At 47.9% G+C, this 23,858-nt stretch overlaps 1 protein-coding gene across 1 annotated transcript in view; it reads right to left on the bottom strand.

Moving 5' to 3' along the window:
* Positions 1-10,655: 10,655 nt before the first annotated feature.
* The window catches only part of epsti1 (epithelial stromal interaction 1), a 19,861-nt gene continuing 6,658 nt past the window's right edge, over positions 10,656-23,858 (bottom strand). The window contains exons 7-11 of the mRNA XM_061225547.1: positions 23,509-23,593; positions 18,108-18,191; positions 17,457-17,530; positions 16,455-16,804; positions 10,656-11,362 (exon numbers count right to left, since the gene is read on the bottom strand). Of these exons, the coding sequence (XP_061081531.1) occupies positions 11,235-11,362; positions 16,455-16,804; positions 17,457-17,530; positions 18,108-18,191; positions 23,509-23,593 (721 nt within the window). The 3' untranslated portion in view covers positions 10,656-11,234. The remainder of the gene's footprint in view (positions 11,363-16,454; positions 16,805-17,456; positions 17,531-18,107; positions 18,192-23,508; positions 23,594-23,858) is intronic.

The raw sequence follows: 23,858 nt of genomic DNA, 5'->3' as shown, positions 1-23,858 counted from the left end.
GAGGAACAAGTCAAAACGGCTGAAGGATGTGAAGAGAACTGCATTCGGGAAGTTCAGAAGTGGAAATATTAGCCTCGCCACATCACAGATTCAAACCCACTGGCATTTTCTGAATTTGAATGCATGATAAAAATCTATTGTTCCTTAAAATTGTGGCAGTTAAAAAATTACAGTTGATGAAAGCTTTACAAACCAACATTTGAATTTTATACAGGGCCACTCTTGGGCCGACACTTAACCTCTAAAACCTGGGTATTCAACAGGGGGGTCCCAACTTAACCATTTATAGCTTATGATAGGGGATGCCTGGATTAATTTAGCCTGGGTGGGGTCCATGAATAAGGGAAGGCTGAAAACCTCTGATGAAAATACTACACTTCAATCCCTGATCTTTGCATTTGTCTTTGGACAGACAGTAAAGATATGATTAATATGAATTTCTTATTATTAAATGCAAACGTGCAAGTATTTTATAAACAATTTAGGCTACCGCTTGCATTTCAAAAGAATGCAAAGTAGGCCCTACAATGTACTTACACTCCACTCGCAATCATGAATACGTTTCCTTGTTCAAAGTCATGAAATACTGCACACAGTTTAAATGCACCAATCTTAGTGAAAATCGGCGTATTCTGGGAAGAAAATACGTCAGGACTATCAGAAGACCTGGCCGTGTTGCTTCATTCAAAACAGCTCAAGATAGGTTGACCAGTGAGGCCAGCTCAAACTATGTTTTGGAACCGCTGGTAGCTGCTATTTCAAGCTGCTCTCACAGCTGGATTTACACCAGGGTGCTGTGCTATGTTTCAACAGGCATGCAATGCCGAAACATGGGATACTGCTCCTTCTTATGACTCACCAGAAATGCCATTTCCATTTGCTCATCGCTTCTTTTAATTGAAGAATCGTCAGGTGCGAACAGGGCAAAGGTTTGCGGGGAACTAGCCTATGTTCGCTGTGGACGGTTACCGGCGAACGATTTAAATTTAACGTTCCATTTCGTTTGTCACTAACGTCTTTTTAGTAAAATGGACGCTACAAAGGGACGCTAAGGTAATATCGCGTCCGTGATATTATAAGACTCAACTGGTGTGTAGCGATTGTCATAAAACACAGTGAATCATAGCAGCCAAATGATAGTGAACTTACTTGCCTCTCGGTGTCTTTCACCTCAGCTGCATTTTTTTTTCAGGCTGTTAGCCAACGTTCATGACGAACATTAAAAAAGTTAGTTAGTTTGGCAAAGGTTCTTTACATTCGAGGAAGGAATTTGCTCACATTATCATTTGTCTGTGTGAACTCGCCAAGCCGACATGTAGCCTATTAATCACATACTTCACTTCAGTTTGGTTGCTACCCATCAGCCGACAGTGAATATACGTCTGCGCTGTTGCACACAAATTTTGTGGGTCGCTCACAAGCACCACTAGACGACTAGGTGCAACTCGTAAACAGAAAATTAGCACACGCCTTTTCTGTATTCTTTCCTCTCAAAGCTTTCATTCAATATGTCACTGAAACATAGTATAGAGAACAGATGTATTAATAAAACCTACTATGATTATTTACGTAGTTCTTTCTCCTGGAGTACCATAAATGTAAGTACAGCCTAATTGTAGCACAGAAAACATAGGCCTATTCATCATCCATCACGAAAATACTGCGTCTGTTGCTTTAACATTCAAAAGGAGGCGTATTCATTCTTTGTTCAGTCCAGTCTGTGGAGACCATCTTTTTTGTAGAGTACCACAATTGCTTCCAATGGCCTAAGCCTTTAGGCAATCAGACACAGTGATGGAAACACTGTTGGGAAAGAGGGATGGCTGTCTGCAGGTCAGAGGGCCTTGTCGGCTCCTGAGCAGATTTATGCTTTGTGTATACTGGGATTTCAGATGCATCGGAGGATATTACAGAGACAACAGACCACAGAGTGGCCAGGGCTTTTGTCCTACGTAACCTCCAAATTAAGTCAACTGAGTTTGTTTTACGGAATGCTTTTCAGAAAACCGAGTTGACCTCCATTTTGAGTTCATTGTTGTTGTTTGCACTCTTCTTGCTCTACACGGAGTAGACTTCGGGGTCCTTTAGAAAACTGCCCATCTTGTGCTGTTTGGTTCTCTGTGGACCCTGAAATAGGCTACATGCTGTTTGAGGGGAGGATCAGAGCATCGCAGAATTTATAAACTATTTTGCTCTGAAACCTTTACTCTATAAAACCGGTTTGGCACACCAAGAGAACGCTTCTTACGAGCGATGCCTTTGAAGGGCTCTTCAGTTTTTCAGTCTAAACTCTCCGCAGTGCAGGGCACAGATGAAAATGCTTGTTATCGTTTGGTGGAGCCCAGCCTCCCAGCACGTGGTAATGATCGCCCTCCCTGTGATGCAGCTCTCAGACAGATGTGCATTGTTGTAGTACGGGCTGGGTAAAAAGGCAGCGGCCTTTAATTACCCAGCAGGCACTCTGTCTGTCCCACGCTGTGCGACCGCAGTGCACTGTCCCAGCAGTCTGCTGCAAGGGGTGCCCTCCCCAACGCCCGGGGTGGGGGGGGGGCCTGCCCCAAATCCGCCGTGTCCAAGGAGACCAGACAAGGCCATGTGATGACGATGATTAAGATGGTGATAGTGATGGTGATGAAGGTTATAGTGATGATGATTTTGAAGGTGATGATGAAGGTTATAGTGGTCATGATGATTATGAAGGTGATGATGAAGGTTATAGTGATGTTATAGTGATTGATGACAATGATCTCGGGAGTACAGAAATGCAACAGGACACATCATTCGTACAGGTGTCGAGCTACCAATGCTGGTTCACTGCGCTACTTAAGCACAGTACAATCTTTAGGTTGCACTTGCAGCGTGTGGCTGCAGCTGCTGCTTATACAAATGTCCGATGAAGATATCATTTTACTACTTTAATTAAGAGCAGAAGTTGGCAGAAAGTCCTGAAATTGATCGGAATTGGTTGTGCACTCCTGATGTAGAGCACTAGCTGCCCTAACTGAACAATCGGTCAAAAATAAATAAAAACTTGGCCAGCCGTAGTAGTGTGTGAAATAATGACAGACCCAGTGGAGGTCAGTGTGTCCTCCCCCTCCCTTGCCCCCCAGAGATAGATGGGTCACGATGAACCGAACCGCGGTTGGCGAAACTCCGTTCCGTTCAGCTGACTTCCAGTAGAGGCAAAATGGTGGACAGTTCCCACCGGAGTGGAATTATCCGTCATCTTCCTCACCCCAGCGACAGAAACTCCAGCATATGGGATAGATTTCCTCTCAATTTTTAACCAAACTATGTGGCTGACCCACTGCTATACACCACAGTTAACGTCAACTCAGATAATACACACAATGCTCAGACACACACACACACACACACACACACACACGCAGCAAACATGAATTTACCCAAATAGGTTTTTACAGCCCTGTTGAATCCTAAATTCCATTCATTTTCTCACACAGGTTTATGTACAGGGGGTAAAGATATATATTAAATAACCTATCCATTAACCTGTCATGTTTCTATATAAATCTCTGTGTCATTTGAAATATTTAAGTGTAATGAAAAGCTCTTGGATGATGGCACTTTCCTTTTGATTTCAGTGCAATATGACAGGATCCTTGGGAACTTATAATCAAACTCATAGGTCAGAAGAATATTTAGGTAACACAGTTTGGTGTTGTATCCACATCTTACTGTGTGTGTTTAGGGCTGAACGGAGAACACCAGGAAAGCAAAACCAACCAGGGCGTTTTCCGAGGGGGATTGTTGCGACCCATCGCCTCAGCAACCGGACCGAGTTTACACTTCTCTCTGTGAGGCATTTTGGTTGTTGTCACGGCAGACTTTCGCCAAAGATCGGTGGGTTCTCAGGAGACAGAGCAGCGCGCCATAGCAGACTGGGACCACACTGGGTGAACTGTGCCGGCTCCAAACGCAGGACGGACGGACGGATCTGCAGACCCGGACAGACAGCGCGCCGCCGCGTGAATGCAAACCTGCCGCGGTCGCAACAAACCGCGACAGAGATTTTTTTTCTTCGTATTCCTCGGAAGCGCCGTGATTCAGCTGCGGTGGGGAGAGAGGAGGTTTCTCGCCCCGAGAGGGTATACTTTTCCAGTTCACTCCTGGGTCTGGAGACGTCCTCAAATGTCCCTTCCCAGAGAGTGGGGAAAAGTGTAAATATTTATTCGCTGCCACCACTAAAAAAAAAAAAAAAAAAAAAAAAAAATGAACTGGTATTTTTTTATTTTAATAGCTCCTTGGCCAATAAAATGTTTTCTTTACAGTTTGTGTTTTCATACATTTTTATGAATATATTAGTCAGAAAACCACAGTGTCTAATTCTTGTATCCTCTTACATTTTTTTTTTTCATCTGTAAATCACAAAAATACACAAAAGTACATATTAGATTTTTATTTATCGAATTTGCAACGCTTCGGTTACAGTAAATTACATGTATTGTTTGAGACTAACCCTGGAATATTAGAATATAATATTAAACTGTCAAGATCCACCATTATTTCCTGAAATGATAGGTTGAGAGAACAGCTGTTTTTCTCTGCGTCAGATCTTCTGCTTGGTGAATGTGTAACTGGCACCATTTGACAGAATGCTAATAATATCTAGGTTAAAGGGAATATGTTGTGGTTTGCTGGCATCTGTGTGTGGTTTTTTTTTCTGTTTTTCCTCAGGAATTCTTTAGTGATATGGTTAAAGTTATGACCTCATTCCTGGGGAACCACCCCAGGGAAGTCCCCGGCTGAAGGCACTATCTGACCCACAGCGAAGCTGCAGACTGCAGAGAGAGGCCTTCTGTTATTACGCTTTTATCCAAAGCCACTTACAGTTGATTAGACTAAGTGGGGGCCAATCACCCCTGGAGCAATGCGGGGTTAAGGACCTTGCTCAAGGGTCCAACAGCTGCATAGATCTTATGATGGCTACAGCTTCCAGGTTCCCTTCAGGGTGCCCCCATCGCCTGCTGTCCCGAAGAACAGAAACTTTGCTGTAAATATATTAATCAGGAAAATAAGCATCCATGAACGGTCATGCATAACTGTCAGTTCACTTTCGAAACAATAATTCCATGACGATACAGTATGTTCATATTTTTATGGTAAATGGTAAATGGCAGGCATTTATATACCGCCTTTATCCAAAGCGCTGTACAATTGATGCTTCTCCATTCACCCATTCATACACACACTCACACACCGACGGCGATTGGCTGCCATGCAAGGCCCCGACCGACTCGTCAGGAGCATTTGGGGGTTTGGTGTCTTGCTCAGGGACACTTCGACACAGCCCGGGCGGGGGATCGAGCCGGCAACCCTCCGACCGCCAGACGACTGCTCTTACTGCCTGAGCCATGTCTGGTTTCAGAGTGCATAGAGACAGGGAGCGTAACTGGATTTAAAGAATACAATAGTCTTCAACAATGTAATGTTTCCAGGTTTATTCAGCCAACAGCGGAATTCGGTTTCTCTTTCAGGTCCCAGATCCTGGCGAGATCCTTCTCTTTCTTCCATAATCTGTGATGAAATCTACACATGGAGACCTCACACCTGGAGCAGTGTGACTTCAGATCGAGAGACAGCCAAGACAAGGACTGAAAAAAAACCAAAAACAAACATCACAAAACTTGTTTTTCCGATTAAAAAACAACGGATGTGTTTCTCCGAGGCGAATTCAATATTCACGGGGAAAGGCATGCGCACATTCCCGAGCAGAAATGTGGCCGAGGCAGGAAACGGCGGTGTTTTGAAGTGGAGGTAATTAGCATCGGAAAGAGTGGAATCAGCCCTTTTCCGGCACTTTCCGGCGGATTAATCTCGGTTCAACTCAAACACGGCCCGGGTCGCGGCGCTTTCGGGTGATCTCACAGGAAGGGTCCCCGACCCCCGGTTCTGCTGACGCGGGGTCCGCTGCGGCGGGTTTTGGGTCTCCGTGGAGGTCGAAGCGCTCCGCTGCTCTTTGAAGCCCTGGGAACCTCAGCCCTGCCACGGGGCTCATAACTGGATCCATGTGGATCCCTGGAGCTTTTCTGTTTTGTTGGGCAGTGAAGCCAGCACTTGCTTTCGTCTCGCTGCGCTGGAGCGACCGACTCTCTACCTTCCCTCACATCCCCGTCCTTGAGCGCGATGAGTCACCAGAAAAGCAGGAGAAAAAATTGTGTTTTTATAAATTGTTTCAAATAAAATAAAAAAAATAATGGAAAAAAGGATTTTTCTGAAGCACCAAAAAGTATATTCCGTTAGAGCTGTGTGTGCATGAGTGTTATGGGCTGTTGGGTGGCTGATCCTGTTCTGTTTTAGTGCGTGTGGATGGGCCCCACGACCTTCGGTATGCATTGCCACCCTGAAGAAAAGCATCTGTTTAATGAAATATAATGTAATGTATCGGAAGACATTTCAGCCGCGGATTGACAGATGAAGATGTGGGGGTCCGATCGTCCAGTCGGGGTCCAGGTAGCCATTGTCTTAACCCTGTCAGTCCCAGGAGAGCCATCTGGCACTCTCGACCTTATACCTTTTCACCTACTCAAAACGACTGCCATACTACTGTTTTCAGCCTCTATTATAACCCTGCTAAATTGGGGTTATACTCAAAGGACTGAAAGGGTTAATGCCCTGGGTGACACTGGAACGCCACTGTGCATCCTCTTACAGGAAGTGCGGCCACAGTCTGTGCTGGAACACTCCAGACTCCAGAGCAGGCAGCGGGCCAATGGTGAGCAGGCTCTACCTGCGCGGTGTCATTGGTCATTCCCCACATCAAAGGGCCCCGGGGGGAGACGGCGAGGACGCGTGCGCGTAACGGCCGGCCCGCTCCGTCCTTTCTTGTGGCGAACGCAGCGTTGGTCGGAGGCACAGTCACCGTAGCGGGAATGGAAATACGCGGAAAAACCGCGCAGGTAATTAGTAGCCCTCGTCTCCGTCCAGTTGACGGTGTGTGTCAGTTTGCGGTCGCGCGCCCCGAACCCCCAGCTGTCGCACGATGAGGACCGTACAACGTGGTATTATCCACCGCGAGTGATTCATCGTAAACATCACCGAGACACACACCGGGGGCTTTTCAGTCCTTTAGGAATTTTTTTTTTTTTTTTTCCTGTCTAGGTGGTGGTAACAATTTTGGAGAGCTGATTTGGTAATCCTCAAAGGGACCTACTACAATTATCTCCACAAACAATTTCCCACTACTGTTGTTGCCAAGGAGCGTAAATTTGTGGAAACGCATTTTGCAAGAGGAGGCGGGTTTGCGGTCAGACTCTAATAGAATGGTAGTTTTTTTTGGTATCGGAGCTTCTGAAGCTTTACTTGACCGTTTGCTTTGTCTGTGATTGCTGCTTACGGTATTCACTCAGGCCAGAAACGAGTCACACAGGCCAGGTCTCGCTGTGTGGGAGAGATGAGAGGCTTTTACGGGTACAGTGGCTTCACTTTGACAAAAAGAGATAAAAAACAAACTAAACATAAAAATGTAAAGACACCAAAGCAACCGATTACTTGTCGTTTTAACCTCCTAAGCTAAAAACAGGAGGAAAAAAGTACATTCTTTGACATAAGTGTCTTGGATGACAAAAACACGTTGCAGTGAAAATACTTTCAAAAATATATTTTATTTCATTTTAATTGAATGTCCCTTATGTTATGGGTATGAAAAATACTGTATAGAGCTCAGGAAAGCCAAAATGTAATGTCCTCCTTAAGGACTTGGGGTCTCCAGTTCAGAGAATTGATTTCAAACGAAATGTCTTCCTATACCAAAAACACAAAGTTACAATAACGTACAATAAGCCTTCAGTTACCAGCGTAAACTCACATTTTCCAATTTTTTATTTGGTGCCCAAGGTCAAACTCCCACTGTAATTTGCAATGCCCACTTCCCGTAAGTATTTGAGGCATGTGCCTACTGGCAGACTTTACTGTACAAAGAGGACATTACTGTACTGTCAGGGGACATTCAGGAAGTTTGTACCTCCACACTGTCACTTTTGTTCTGAGAGCGTTCGTTCTGTTTGAGCACAGGGGGACACCGTTTCAGTGAAAGGGACTTCCTTCGTCATTTCATACGGCTTTTGTGGCCTAGCTGAAAAATGGCCTCTGTGTCCATTCTCAGAAGATGAACTTAACTGGAACACTACTCTGCATGAGCCGGGTTCATGTGGGCAGCACGTAGCTTAGTGGCTAAGGGGCCTATAGCCTAGTTGCTAAGGGGCCTGTAGCCTAGTGGCTAAGGGGCCTATAGCCTAGTGGCTAAGGGGCCTGTAGCCTAGTGGCTAAGGTGTCTGTAGCCTAGTGGCTAAGGGGCCTATAGTTGGTGGTTCAAGCCCCAGTGTAGCTACAATAAAATCTGTGCAGCTGTTGGGCCCTTGAGCTGTGTCCTGAGGGCTTGTGTCCTGCTTTGTCTTTGGGGACAAACCCTTGTTTGGCGGAGGTACTATCATCTATAGCTCATGTTCTACATTTGTGACGGTCGTGGCGGTTGTGACCGGCTCTTGATATTCTGTACGTTGTCTGTAATGTGTTGTGGACTTATCACACCGCTCCACTGCGATCCTGAAGCGGCCATTTTACACACTGGCATCCGTGAAAAAACCCGGATATAAACACAGCCATGTCTATTTTAAGCGGTGTAGTAAAATAGCTGGGATGCTTTTGGTAGCCTTGACAATGTGTTGTTTCTATTCAACTAAAACTGAAAACAGACCCATATTGTGCACAGCAAGAAAGTAAATACAGCACACAAACTCACACTGTGGCATTTTCTTACACAATAAACTGAAATTATTTTCCTGTCTCATATTTTAATATTAAATGGCCATTGATATTTAGTAAATATAATGGTCAAAATTTTACTAATCAGTTTCACTAGGATTTTTTTTTTTTTTACCTTAACCATTCAACTTCCCATTGTTTTTAATTAATCTTTTTTTTTTTTTTTTGTGAGCACACATTAGACCATTAAGGGATCTTGGTTTCCTTTTAAGGGGGTTGGTATGGTTTCAGGGGTAAATTCATTTATAATCACTCATAATAATAATAATGTAAAATTAATGTAATTTTAAGGGGTTTGCATTTCATAGTGTTTTGCAGTGTGAATATTATAGGTTATTTCACAGGGTCTTATAGGTTATTATATGATGTATGACTGTTCAGCTGAACCATGGAGTGCAGATAAATTTGTACTGTGTACATTTATACAGCATGTTTATGAAGTGACTCATATTTATCCTGCAGGAATAAAGCAAAGTGCTGAACCAGAACAGCCTCAGTTAAGGTCTGGCTGTAGAAACGGACTGCATCTAACAGAGTGAAGTCTCTCTGGATAAGATATCATGTCATGTTATGTAAATAATGTCAAATGGTGATTCTTTTTTAAACAAAAATCTGAGACGCGGATGTTTTGATTTCGGCGCATAATGTGGGACGTGACTGTTTGGTTCTGCCTGATAATGGCTGGGCTTCCTCTCCACAACCTAATCATTCAGTTTCCATGTTTACCAGATAAAACATCAAATTAGAGCAATGCGTGGCACACCATTTCCGAAAATATCAATAACAAAACATGAACCGAGCAGTAAAATATTAGTTTCACTTTTCATGAGCATGTTAAAATACAGTCCTGCTTGGCAGGGCGGAACATTTATGTTTGAATATTTTGGCCAAATCATTATTTTTTTTTTATTCCAATGGAAAACTTCAGTTACAGTAACTAATTCCGCGTTGTCCAACCATATTATGATGAAGGCCATTGGGGTTTCCTTTATTTCTGCGTATTAATTCAATATGATTTATTCATTGCTCTTGGCAAGTCGGGTAACTGAAATATGGTTTCGTGGCTCGGAGAATGTTCTGGCAGCGCCAGACCCGTTTGAGGGGAATCTAAAGGAGGTCCGGCCCGCAGAACCTCTCCTCCTGCCATGGTGCTCCCTCCAGGAATGACGAGATCCAGAGGGGCCTTGGAATGTGGGCAGTGGGGTCCCAGGTGTGTCCGTCCCGATTCCAGGCAGGAAGGCCTCAGTGTGTTTATTTTAAATGGAAATCAGGAAGCCCGCCCTTCTTTCATATTTTATTTATTCAGACGGGGGGTGGGGGGGGGGGTGGGGGGGTTGGGGTAACAGAAGGAACCACAGATCAGAAGGCACCATGGGCTGGGTGAACACTGAGCACAAAACTGCAGGGGGCAGTATAGCCTAGTTGCTAAGGTGTGTGACTGGGACCTGGAAGGTTGGTGGTTCAAGTCCCGGTGTAGCCACAGTAAGGTCAGTGCAGCCGTTGGGCCCTTGAGCAAGGCCCTAACCCTACATTGCTCCAGGGGGGGATTGGCCCCTGCTTAGTAATGCTTGCGATGCCTGCTGTATGGTCTACACGTCTGCACGTCCGTCATCTCATGATGTTCATGGGTAGACACCAGCACCCCAGCATGGATTTAACCCTGTACTAACTCCTGAGTTACAAAGCAAGCTCTTTAACCACTACACTGAAAATCATCACTCAAAATGTTTGTCCAGAGACAGGCCCTTCTGGACACACCTGCTGCAGTCATATGAGTGTTGAATGTCATCTCGCAAAAAAAACAAAAAAACAAAGGAGGATGAGACTGTGTTGTCATGATGAACAAATAAATAAATATAAATTTGCTAAACTTTGGTAAGCAGTTTAATTGTGATCTCCTCATAACATAACTGGTCTGGAGATTGATCATACTATTCTAGTAGGTTCTACTAGTTCTAAAATGCACGTTTTCGCCAGTCCTAACGCTAGTTTTGGTTGATGCGGGTTGGGTGGTCCCTACACTTATCTCAGGTCGGACCAGGTTTACATAAAAATTTGTTATCTTTTGGTCTTTCATAAATTTCACCAAAACTCAGCAAAATTCTAAACAGCAGAGTCTGTGAGTCAGCACAAAAGCCAACCCTACAGCCACCACTGTGTATAACAATAACTCATCTGTATTCATACACCTCTGATAAATACTTAAAAAAACAATATTAAGTATTTTAGTCTTATATCGAGATTTCTTAGATCTTATTTCTTTAACTTTTTTTCCAAATAAGACAAAAATATTGCCTTATCTCATCATTTGCCAGGTGAATAAGAAAATTTCATTTGTCAAGCAAACATGAATTAAAAATGTTAAAACAAGCTAATATGTCATATTTGAGTGAACAACATAAGATCTTGGGTCTAATTATCAGGTGAAGACGCCCGTTTTTGCAGTGCGCTCACTCGAGCAGGGTGTAGGCCCGCTGGTAGTCTCCGTCGCACTGCTCCAAGATGTCCTCCAGGAAGTCTCGCTCGTAGTAGGGGAAGTTATTGATGAGTTTCATCACCGCCCATTCACGATCGTGATCTGAAGACAAAAACGAGAAGAGGAGGTTTCAGTTCCATCCTTTATCGGACAGGAAAAGAAAAGATTAATGGGGCAGCCTGTACCCAGTAACCATGACTGGGACCCAGAAGGTTGGTGTAGCCAGGATAAGATCCGTGCAGCTGTTGGGTCCTTAACCGCACATTGCTCCAGGGAAATCAGCCCCTCCTTAGTCTAATCAACTGTAAGTTGCTTTGGATAAAAGCGTCAACCAAGTAACAAAGGTTATATCAGCCCTATTGAGCCAATCAGCCTGATACTGGTTGGCGAGCTTGAACAACATACAGAAAGATGTTGGAGGAGGGTGCTGGTTCATGGTTAAATAGTGACATTTGGAGCCATGATGCGGTAACTGCACTTACCCGCAGTGCCCGCCACACGTTAACATGCTAAGTGCACCCGTGTGACGGATCCTAAAGTCGGGCACACAACGCGGGCGAGTAACTCCCTATGAGCTCATCCGCGCAAACGGTCCCTGCCACAACATTCTAGCGGTGATGTAGAGCGGAAAACCGGATCCAGCAGGCGGTTAATGCCATAAATGACTGGTGATGAGCGTCATCTTGATTGGCAGGGCAGATAGAGGTCTTTTGCGTGTTGAGTGACAGAACCCCAGGAAGACCGAATGTAGCGAGGACCGGCCCAGTAAGAGGTCGCTTCGTTGCAAAGCGATGGGTGCAGCACGGCATGCTGGGATATCTGCACCGCAGTACCACAGAGCCGCTTCCAGTTGAGAAACTGACGGACTCCATTTTGGCTCCGTACGGGGAAAGGGATAGAATATCCTTGGCAATCATTAGCAAATGGGGGACCCTGCGTAACCCCAAACCTCAGAGCAGAACACAGCTCCAGGGCCCTGATTCAGTTTAACTGGAGCTGGGACTGGGCACACTCACACACACCCACACACATACACACACACACACACACACACACACACACACACACACACACACACACATACACACACACACACACATACACACACACACAGACACACACACACACACACACAGATGCACACACAGACACACACACATGCACATCCATACACACACTCACACGTACACGTACACGCTCACACGCACACACACACAGACATACACACAGACACACACACACACACACACACACACAGACACACACGCACACACAGACAGACACACACACACACACATGCACATCCATACACACTCACACGTACACGCTCACACGCACACACACACAGACATACACACACAGACACATACATGCACACCCACATAATGCACCATGAGGAGTTTCTCTGATTCAGTTTAACCGAAGCACTGGAACAGACACACACACACCCACAGACACCCCCACACACACCCCCACACACACACACCCTCACACACACACTTTCAGAGGCCACAGATGTAAGGTGAATTTTTTGCAGATGCAAGTGAGCGGCCCTTTGATCCAGCTGCTCCGAGAGTAATATGCAGCTGTGTCGGATGCGCGAAAATATACACCCTCCCGCCCCCAAACCACCCCCTCCCGCCCCCCCCACTCCCCGCCAGAGCAGAGCGGAGGAATGTGGAACATATGGAGCACTGGTTTTGGGCCGTGGCCAGGCGGGAGGAACTTAAACACTAACACTGCTGCTCAACCCTCTGCAGGTGCAGCGCTAATGTGTGTCTGACTCTAAACACACCACAGAGAGGGGCAGCCTACAGCCCAGCGGCTAATGTGTGTCTGACTCTAAACACACCACAGAGAGGGGCAGCCTCCAGCCCAGCGGCTAATGTGTGTCTGACTCTAAACACACCACAGAGAGGGGCAGCCTCCAGCCCAGCGGCTAATGTGTGTCTGACTCTAAACACACCACAGAGAGGGGCAGCCTCCAGCCCAGCGGCTAATGTGTGTCTGACTCTAAACACACCACAGAGAGGGGCAGCCTACAGCCCAGCGGCTAATGTGTGTCTGACTCTAAACACACCACAGAGAGGGGCAGCCTCCAGCCCAGCGGCTAATGTGTGTCTGACTCTAAACACACCACAGAGAGGGGCAGCCTACAGCCCAGCGGCTAGTGTGTGTCTGACTCTAAACACACCACAGAGAGGGGCAGCCTACAGCCCAGCGGCTAATGTGTGTCTGACTCTAAACACACCACAGAGAGGGGCAGCCTCCAGCCCAGCGGCTAATGTGTGTCTGACTCTAAACACACCACAGAGAGGGGCAGCCTCCAGCCCAGCGGCTAATGTGTGTCTGACTCTAAACACACCACAGAGAGGGGCAGCCTACAGCCCAGCGGCTAGTGTGTGTCTGACTCTAAACACACCACAGAGAGGGGCAGCCTACAGCCCAGCGGCTAATGTGTGTCTGACTCTAAACACACCACAGAGAGGGGCAGCCTACAGCCCAGCGGCTAATGTGTGTCTGACTCTAAACACACCACACAGAGGGGCAGCCTACAGCCCAGCGGCTAATGTGTGTCTGACTCTAAACACACCACAGAGAGGGGCGGCCTCCAGCCCAGCGGCTAATGTGTGTCTGACTCTAAACACACCACAGAGAGGGGCAGCCTCCAGCCCAGCGGCTAATGTGTGTCTGACTCTAAACACACCACAGAGAGGGGCAGCCTCCAGCCCAGCGGCTAATGTGTGTCTGACTCTAAACACACCACAGAGAGGGGCAGCCTACAGCCCAGCGGCAAAGGTGCCTGTGGAACTGTAGAATCTCTCCCCACCTTCAAGCGCAAGCTGAAGACACACCTCTTCAAGCAGCACCTCTCCCCATCCCTCCCTACCTCCCTGTGAACCTTAATTGTGGTCTCTGTGACTTGCTTTGTGTATCGGTATTTTTAGTTGGCTAGGTAAGCAGTGTTTGGATAGTTAACTTGGTCACTTTTGCTCTGTTTGTTTGTTTCTTTGTTCTCAAAAAAAAAGAAAAAAAAAAGGCCCTCGTCCTTATCTTTGTTGTACAGGTAGCAGTTGAAATTGTACTTCCCTCTAGGGTCTTTCAGCGAACTTATCCCTGGTTATGGGTATGCACTTTGTTGTACGTCGCTCTGGATAAGAGCGTCTGCCAAATGCCAATAATGTAATGTAATATGCTCGACTGCTATCTACTTATCTGTAAGTCACTTCAGGTAAAAGCGTGAGCTACGTAACTAACGTAATGTGCCACAAGAGTGTGTGAAACGACACAGACCTCCTGAAGGGAGAGGCGGTTGTGACGGGTAACCTGCAGACGCACAACACTTCTCACCGGTCCTCAGAACAGGCTTCACATCGCCCCTCTTCTTAGCCTCCTTACGCAGGCTTCCAGTCCACGTCAGAATCCGTTTTGAGGTTGGACTTTTTGTTTTGAAAGCACGTACTGGGCCGGCTCCCTCGTATATCATTCGCCTGCTCTCCCCTGACTTGACTCCGGGGTCTCCGGGGTCCTCAGATCGATTTCTCTTGGCTGCTCCACGGTCCTGGTTGACGTTAGAGAGTGACCGCGCATTCCCAGCGTTTGTCCCGGCTGTGAAACAGCTTACCATCGAACGTACGGCCAAGACCCGTCCCGTCTCCCTTTCTTTAAAATCGAGACTCAAAACTCACCTCTTTGGCCTCGTGTTTTTTTAACTGTTTAGTGTTTATTGTTTATGTTTGTCCTATCCGTTTCACGTTTGCATATGTATATATTTCACGTGCTATATTTAGAACAGCACTTTCGCACAGCTATTTTTGTTATATTGTGCTTTATGAAATAAAATTTACCTCCACTTACAGGGAGTTGACCTGGACACCCTAAAGGAAGGGAGTGCCATTAGGGACCAGGAACCAGTGGCAGGGGTAGATACTCAGAAACAGGGATGACCTTTTTAGTGCAGTCTAAACTGGAGTTTTGAAGTTGCCTTGTTTCTGTTGTCTCCGTGTCTGTGCCCCTAACCCCCTGCAGCCAAGACAGCGACTGTGGCCATACAATCCACCCCAGTGTGCTCAGACCACACCTCTTCAAACATGAAATTTGACTGAGTCAGTGCTGTGGGGGAGGGTGTGTGTGTGTGTGTGTGTGCGTGTGTGTGCTTGACAACCAAAGTCAAGATGAAGAATCGATTGCAGTTAAAAGACTGTTGATTGAACCAACAGGGGGCGGTATCAGGTTAAGTTATCAGACGGAGTGGCCCGTTCTGCTCTCAGCGCTGGAGGAGAAATACTGTGATTATTATCACAGCCCCCCGTGCAGGGGCTCTGTGTGGGGGGGAGAGCCTGTGGTGAGTGCAGTTTACTCTGCAGAGTCTGCATTCCCCCTGACAGTGTGTAATTACTGCCTCAAGCTGCAGCAGCACACTCACACACACTCACACACACTCAGACACACACACATACACACACTCACACACTCACACACTCACACACTCACACACACTCACACACACACACATACACACACACACTCACACACACACACTCACATACACACACTCACACACACACACATACACACACACACTCACACTCACACACACTCACACACACACACATACACACACACACTCACACACACACACTCACATACACACACTCACACACACACACTCATACACACTCACACTCACACACACACACACACACACACACACTCATACACACTCACACTCACACACACACACACACACACACACACACACACTCACACACACACAGACACACACACACACACACACACTCACACTCACACTCACACACACACATACACACACGCATACACACACACATACACACACACACACACACACACACACATACACACATAGCATACACATACACACACACATACATATACACACACATACACACATACACATACATATACACACACACACACACGCACACACATACACACAGGCATGGTGAGGGGGAGAGAGAGAGGGAGAGAAAGAGGGACAGACAGAGAGAGAGATGGAGAGAGACAGAGAGACAGAGAGAAAGAGAGAGGGAGAGATGAAGGAGAGAGAGAGAGAGAGAGAGAGAGAGAGAGCTTCAGAGGCGTGTTGAGAGTAAACAGACTAAACACACAGGCTGTGTGGGGGGACTGGACTCTTGTTTCATCGATGGCTCACCATCGTCCTCTGAGCTGTCGCCGAGCCCTGGGGCCTCCCCGCCCCCTGGTGACGCTGCTGGGGCTCGCGGCTCATTGGCCGGCTGAACGGCGCCGCCCTCAGAGCCATCGGCCAGGGCCGGGGCCAGCCCGCCCCCGGCGGGGCCTCGTGGCTGATTGGCTGGCCCGGCGGGGCCTCGCGGCTGATTGGCTGGCCCGGCGGAGCCTCGTGTCTGATTGGCCAGCCCGGCAGGGCCTCGTGGCTGATTGGCCGGCTGGACGCCGCGGTCCTCAGGGGGGGCGGGAGTGGGCTCAGCCCCCCTAGCAGAGCCGGACCTGGCCTCAATACTGTCCAGGAAGGCCGAGTTAACCCTGCAGGAGGACGACACGGATCTGTTACGCTCCAGAAGCGCGGCACAGTGCAGTACACTACAGCCGTTTAGCAGACGCTCTTATCCAGAGCGACGTACAGCACGGTGCAAACCCATAACCAGGGACAAGTCCCCAGAGGGAAGTACGGTACAACTAAGATAAGGAGTTTTCCCCAAGACAGCGTCCATAATACACTTATCACTGTATTCTGTTATTGCTTCTGCTACTGCTACTACTAGTTCTACTAATAATAATATAGCACTGTTCAGAACTTTCCAAAACAATAAAAATAGCGGGGGGAAAAAAGCTAAAACAACAGTTGAAAACCAACAAAAACAATAAAATATAATTCAACAAAAAGCAAAGCTAAAATAGAAATACTGTTTGTCGGGATTTTTCATGTTGTCATTTTTCATGGCCAAGAAAAAAATGACCAAGGCCTGTTTGCAATTGCATTATTGGCATTTGTTAGTCTTTTTTGTCAGAGGGATCATATAAAAAAACCATAAACAGCGCATTTAACATGTTTAGAAAACTACTGCTAGAGATAAGTGAAGCTGCAATTAAACAGAGCTGGCTTTGAGATGCCTGACACGAGACCTGCAAAGTATATTTACACACGCATAAATACATCTGAAAGGGCAAACTTTACCGCCTATGGTCCATTTCAATTTCCCTCTGTTTCATCTCTTCCAGTTGTTTCTCTTTATCCTCTCGGAGATCACTCTGTAAACACACACACACACACACACACATAAACATACAGAGATGCACACACATGCCAACACAAACACAAACATGCACAAACACACAGACACAAACACATGCACACACGCACACACATAAACATACAGAGATGCACACACAGGCCAACACAAACACAAAAACAAACATACGCAAACACACACACACGCACACATACACATACACATACACAGATGAACACACATTCCAACCCAAACAAAGACACACCCAGTACACACACACACACGTGTATGCACACACATAGTACATAACAGACCGACATACACACACACACACACACACACACACACACACACACACACACACACACATACACTTCCAGACCAATGAAAGCACAGCTCATACAGAAATACCCAGGGCACAACCCAGCCACAGGGACATATCCTCTTTACCTTTATCCTCTGGCCTTCTACAGCCAACACAAAGACTATAAAGCAACACATTTTGGTCTAAACGCGCATATGATCTGGCTGGGCACTGCGGTCTGAAAGCACATACAAAATGGCGGGACGCTTTTAAAATGGCGGCCGTGCTGTACCTTCCTCCTCTGCTCGTCTTTCTTCCTCATGAGTTCCATGTTCTCCTCCTGTCTTTGGGCCTCTCTGTACTCCCGTGTTCGATCCTGCAGGTGAACACAAGCACACCTGTCTGTAGACAAGGAGGCACTGCAGGCGTTACAGACACAAGCACACCTGTCTGTAGGTAAGGAGGTACTGCAGGTGAACACAAGCACACCTGTCTGTAGGTAAGGAGATACTGTGAAGATTGCAAAGATGACGTCACATTCACATTACAATCAGGCAGATTCTGTTACCCACAGTGATTCACAGATAAGGAGAACATCAACTGTTACCCTCAGGAATACAAAAGTGCAATATCACCAAGAAGACAGAGAGGCCCAGTTATAATCTATTTGTACTGTAACAAAAGACATCGCCACTAGGAACAGTATGAAACCTAGTTTTTACAGCTGTAACTACAACACTGTGCAAAGCAAAATGTAAAAGCGAAGGTGGTCAGGGACCCTGTGGGGAACCTCAGTACAAACCCTACAGTTAACACAACCTCAGTACAAACCCTTCAGTTAACACAACCTCAGTACAAACCCTTTAGTTAACACAACCTCAGTACAAACCCTTCAGCAACACAACCTCAGTACAAACCCTTCAGTTAACACAACCTCAGTACAAACCCTTCAGCAACACAACCTCACTACAAACCCTTCAGCAACACAACCTCGGTACAAACCCTTCAGTTAACACAACCTCAGTACAAACCCTTCAATTAACACAACCTCAGTACAAACCCTTCAGTTAACACAACCTCAGTACAAACCCTTCAGTTAACACAACCTCAGTACAAACCCTACAGTTAACACAACCTCAGTACAAACCCTTCAGTTAACACAACCTCAGTACAAACCCTTCAGCAACACAACCTCAGTACAAACCCTTCAGTTAACACAACTGCAGTACAAACCCTACAGTTAACACAACCTCAGTACAAACCCTTCAGTTAACACAACCTCAGTACAAACCCTTCAGTTAACACAACCTCAGCACAAACCCTTCAGTTAACACAACCTCAGTACAAACCCTTCAGTTAACACAACCTCAGTACAAACCCTTCAGTTAACACAACCTCAGTACAAACCCTACAGTTAACACAACCTCAGTACAAACCCTTCAGTTAACACAACCTCAGTACAAACCCTTCAGTTAACACAACCTCAGTACAAACCCTTCAGTTAACACAACTGCAGTACAAACCCTACAGTTAACACAACCTCAGTACAAACCCTTCAGTTAACACAACCTCAGTACAAACCCTTCAGTTAACACAACCTCAGCACAAACCCTTCAGTTAACACAACCTCAGTACAAACCCTTCAGTTAACACAACCTCAGTACAAACCCTTCAGTTAACAAACCTTTAGTACAGGCTTGTGAACACCCCTGCTGTAAAATCCACCTATGCCAGCTTGACCAGCCTGAAAATTGAGCAGGGTATGAGCTGGTCAACCAGCATGGCCAAGCTGGTCGTTTCAAAACAATAGCTTGAGGTGGTCAAACCACGTCAAGCTGGGAGCTGGTCTGAACTGGTCAACCAGCTACCAGCTGTTTCAAAACCTAGCTTGAGCTGTTTTTTTTTTTTCCAGCAGGGACCAAATGCAAATTGAAGTAAGTGAGCCCTATGTGGAAGTGAAAAGAGTGGGTGTTACATCCCCAAAGGCAGAGAACACAACACAGACCCCACAAGCTGTCCGCTCAATTTAGCGGTTTAAGGGTTCAAGTGATCAAACACATTAAGGATACGAAAAAAACTGGAAAAAAGTCCCCGTGTCTTTCTCCCCCCTCCATCAGACAAACCCAAGGGCGGCGGAAAGGAGCGGTGTTGTCTTTGGGTCGGCCGATGAGAGGGAGGACGAGGACGGGGGTGGGGCCGACCCCGGGGGCCTCGCACCCCGGGGCAGAAACTCAAAGCAGCCCTCGCGCAAAGCAAGAGGATGCGGGGCCTGGACGACCGGGTCCCAGCGACTGGGATCTTGAAGGAAAACAAACGTGGGAATGCACAGAACCACATGAAGGGCCCCGTCTCCGCGCTGGCGCTTTGATGCGCCCGGCCCCGCCGCGTTTGGGTTGGCGCGTCCCGCCACTTTGCCTGGCGGCCCTCCAGACGATGACGTCGGCGCCCTGTGGAGCACGATCGGGCCAACGGGTTTCCATGACGACGGCGGGATCTTAACTCTTAAATGGCGAGAGTAACTGCAACACAAAATACTTTTCCCAGCGCTGCCCTTGATGTTCAGTGGGGTACCGCTTTTGACTGGGGGGGTCATTGCATTACAGTTATTTAGCTGAAAGCGACTTACAGTTGATTAGACTAAGCAGGGACACAATCCCCCCAGAGCAATGCAGGGTTAAGGGCCTGGCTTAAGGGCCCCAACAGCTGCCTGGATCGTATTTTGGCTACACTGTGGATCGAACCACCAACCTTTCAGGTCCCAGTTAAGCACCTTAGCCACTCAGCATCCCTGCAGGGTGTGCTGGCTGCATTGTTACTCAGCACTTTGATCAATGCAAGCAGTTAATGACACAACTAACGCACCTCACCTGGGGCTGAATCAGTTGCTGATATTAAGAGAACTAAATCCAGCTCACACTGCAGCTCTCTCAATCGTCCTGAACGCCTATCTTAATTCTATTAGACGTCATCTGAGCTATCCGATTGGCTGAAGCAGATTTGGAACCCCAGTCATGCAGCTAAGTGATTGGCTGAAGCAGATTTGGAGCCCCAGTCAGGCTGCTTTGTGATTGGCTGCGGTAGATTGTGGGGAATTACACAACAGCCTCTCTGAAGCCACACACGAAAACATCCCTCCAGTCACCGCAGAGCTGCGCCTGCAGATTTAACGGCCGTCCGTGGCCACACACTGCATCTCTCACAACACACATTCCTGCCCTGGAGCTGTGTACGGTCAGACCAGCCTGACCCCCCCTGCCCTCACACCCCTGCCCTCACCCCCCTGCCCTCACACCCCTGCCCTGGAGCTGTGCACGGTCAGACCAGCATCCTGTCTCCACGCTGGAACGCTACGCTGGAACGTGGCTACGTACAGATTCGACTCTACCCAGATTTATACACAGAAGTATAAATCAGGCTTTGAGGAGGCTCGGGCCGAAACACTGACTCCAGCCTCTCTGTGTCACTCTGTGTCAACGGGCGTCTCCTGCAATGCCCGTCAGAAATGCCAGAGAGAGCCGCGGTGGCGCAACAGGCTAAGGTGCAGCAGACTTGCACTTGCGGTTGCAGTTCGCTGCAGTTGCACACTGGGGACCGGGGTTCGATTCTCGGTCCTGCCAAAAGCCAAGTTTGGCCAGCTCATGTGGAGCAGCATAATTGACTCACTGCTCCAGGGGGAGGGACTTGGCAGGGTTAGTAGATCGCCGCACGATAAAGCACCTTTTTTTGTTTGTTTTTGTTTTTGTTTGAAATCATGGCAACGGGCATGAGACGAGACGGCTTGAAGAAGGCGTGTCGTTCTCCTTCGGGCCGCCGAGGGACGGGGTATGGGTGGTGTATCTAATACTAGCTCTAATTGAATCAGACGGGGTACAATTGGCTACCAAATTGGGAGAATTTTTATTTATTTTTTTGAAATGCCAGCGTCTGGGGCGCCCCGCGGTGGAGCACGCTGAACACCATCAGTTGACAGCGGCCTGTAGCGTAGTGGTTAAGGTAAAGGACTGGGACACGCAAGGTCGGTGGTTCTAATCCCGGTGTAGCCACAATAGGATCCGCACAGCCATTGGGCCCTTGAGCAAGGCCCTTAACCCTGCATTGCTCCAGGGGAGGATAGTCTCCTGCTTATCATCTGTATGTCGCTCTGGATAAGAGCGTCTGCCAAATGCCATTAATGTAATGTAGTGGAAGAACGCCTCAGAATCACAGGGCGGGGAGAGGGACGCATGTCGTTCTCGTTCTGGCTGCCGAGGGGTGTGACGGTGTTTCAGCGGCACACAGGAATAAATACTAGGAACGGGGTACAATTGGCCACCAAAACGGGGAAACTTAAAAAAACGAAATAATAATTATGCAAGCGTCTGATATACGATCACTACGAACATTCAATGCCAATTTAGGAAGCTCTTTTCTCAAGTGCCACAATCTTGCTAAAATAACATTTTCCTTTTAAGAAAAAATGTAATCTTCAGAGCCAAGAGCACAAAGCTCAAAAGCAGAGTTGTTTGTTTTTGTTTTTATGCCCCAAAGTTTTAGTGGAACACTCTTCCAGAACGTTGCACCATCAGTTGACAGTTTTACAAACACTTCTGAAAATGCACTTATTTAGGACGGCTTTTAGTGAGTACATTTTGTTCTACAGGGCTATACCTGCCAAGACTGTTTCAGTGTTGCTTTTGTTTGTTTGTTCAGATTAGATGAATCTACAGGGTCCAAGTTCAATGTGGTCACTTGTGGTCCCTTCCCTGGAGGGTTTTCAGCGCACGTGTCCCTAGTTATGGTGATGGTGTCACACGTCACCTTGTTCCTGGGTGTCCCAGCAGAGCGCTGAGGAATGTGGCCTTCTGCGCCTAACAGGAAGTGAGGAATGTGATTGACAGCTCTGACACAGGAACTGCAGAATGTGATTGACAGCTCTGCATGTGATTGACAGCTCTGACACAGGAACTGCAGAATGTGATTGACAGTTCTGACAGGATCCTCTTATCTGTGTATGTGTGTGTGCGTGTGCATGTATGTGCGTGTGTTGGCCCGGTTGGCCGTGGTCCAGGGACTTTCAAAAGCAGGTTACGGCACTCTTTCCCCTCCCCGGCCATCTCTCTCTCTCCCTCTCCCCCTCCCTCCCTCCCTCCCTCCCTCTCCCTCCCTCTCTCTCTCTCCTCCCGCCGTGAACTCTGGGAAGTCCCCTGAACTCTCGCTCGCCTCTCCCTCCCGGGCGAGCCAGGGCATGAGGAGACGTCTGCATATTTATCCATTATTATTCAAATAAAAAAGCCGGGCCTGTGAACCGGACACGCCGCTCCTGGACGGGAGTAACGGAGGCCTGGGATCGGCCGAACCCTCCTGCCGGGAGCGGTCCCAGACCAGCCCGACACCCCCTCCCCCCCCCGCTCGGACACTCGGTCCGGATCACGCCCCGCTCAGACACTCTGTTTACGCAGAGACCGTGCTCCGGAGGGCCACCTCTCTGCCCGGATCCCGCCCCTCTCAGACACTCTGTTTACGCAGAGACCGTGCTCCGGAGGGCCACCTCTCTGCCCGGATCACGCCCCGCTCAGACACTCTGTTTACGCAGAGACCGTGCTCCGGAGGGCCACCTCTCGGTCCGGATCACCCCCACGGGCCGTGGCGCGGCGATGGGGCGTGAGCTGGAACCCAGGGGCTCCACGGCGCATTCCTCCGGCCCGCTCTCTTACCCAGGATGACGTGGGCTGGGAGGCGATCGGGCCCGCTGGCGCAGAGCTGCAGCTCTCATGCTTTTGAAGAAACTGCTCCATTTTCCTGCACGGGAGACAGACCGACATGAATACGCGGCTGGGAGACACCGCAGACTCCGTAATCTCCCCCAGATCTGCCCCTCCGCAGAACAGCACCCCGTTCGCTGCCCCGCCCCCGCGACGGCTGGGCTTGTTTTGTTCGGTTCCCTTCCTAACCGTCGTCTGCTCAGTGGTCTGCAGTGACACTGGGGCGGCCTGTAGCCTAGTGCCTAAGGTACGTGACTGGGACCCGGAAGGTTGGTGGTTCAAGTCCCCGTGTAGCCATGATA

Source organism: Conger conger, chromosome 17, assembly GCF_963514075.1.
Source record: "Conger conger chromosome 17, fConCon1.1, whole genome shotgun sequence".
In the NCBI taxonomy this organism is placed as follows: Eukaryota; Metazoa; Chordata; class Actinopteri; order Anguilliformes; family Congridae; genus Conger; species Conger conger.
The sequence above is the reverse complement of the archived record's forward strand: the minus strand, read 5'-3'. Positions and strand labels throughout refer to the sequence as shown.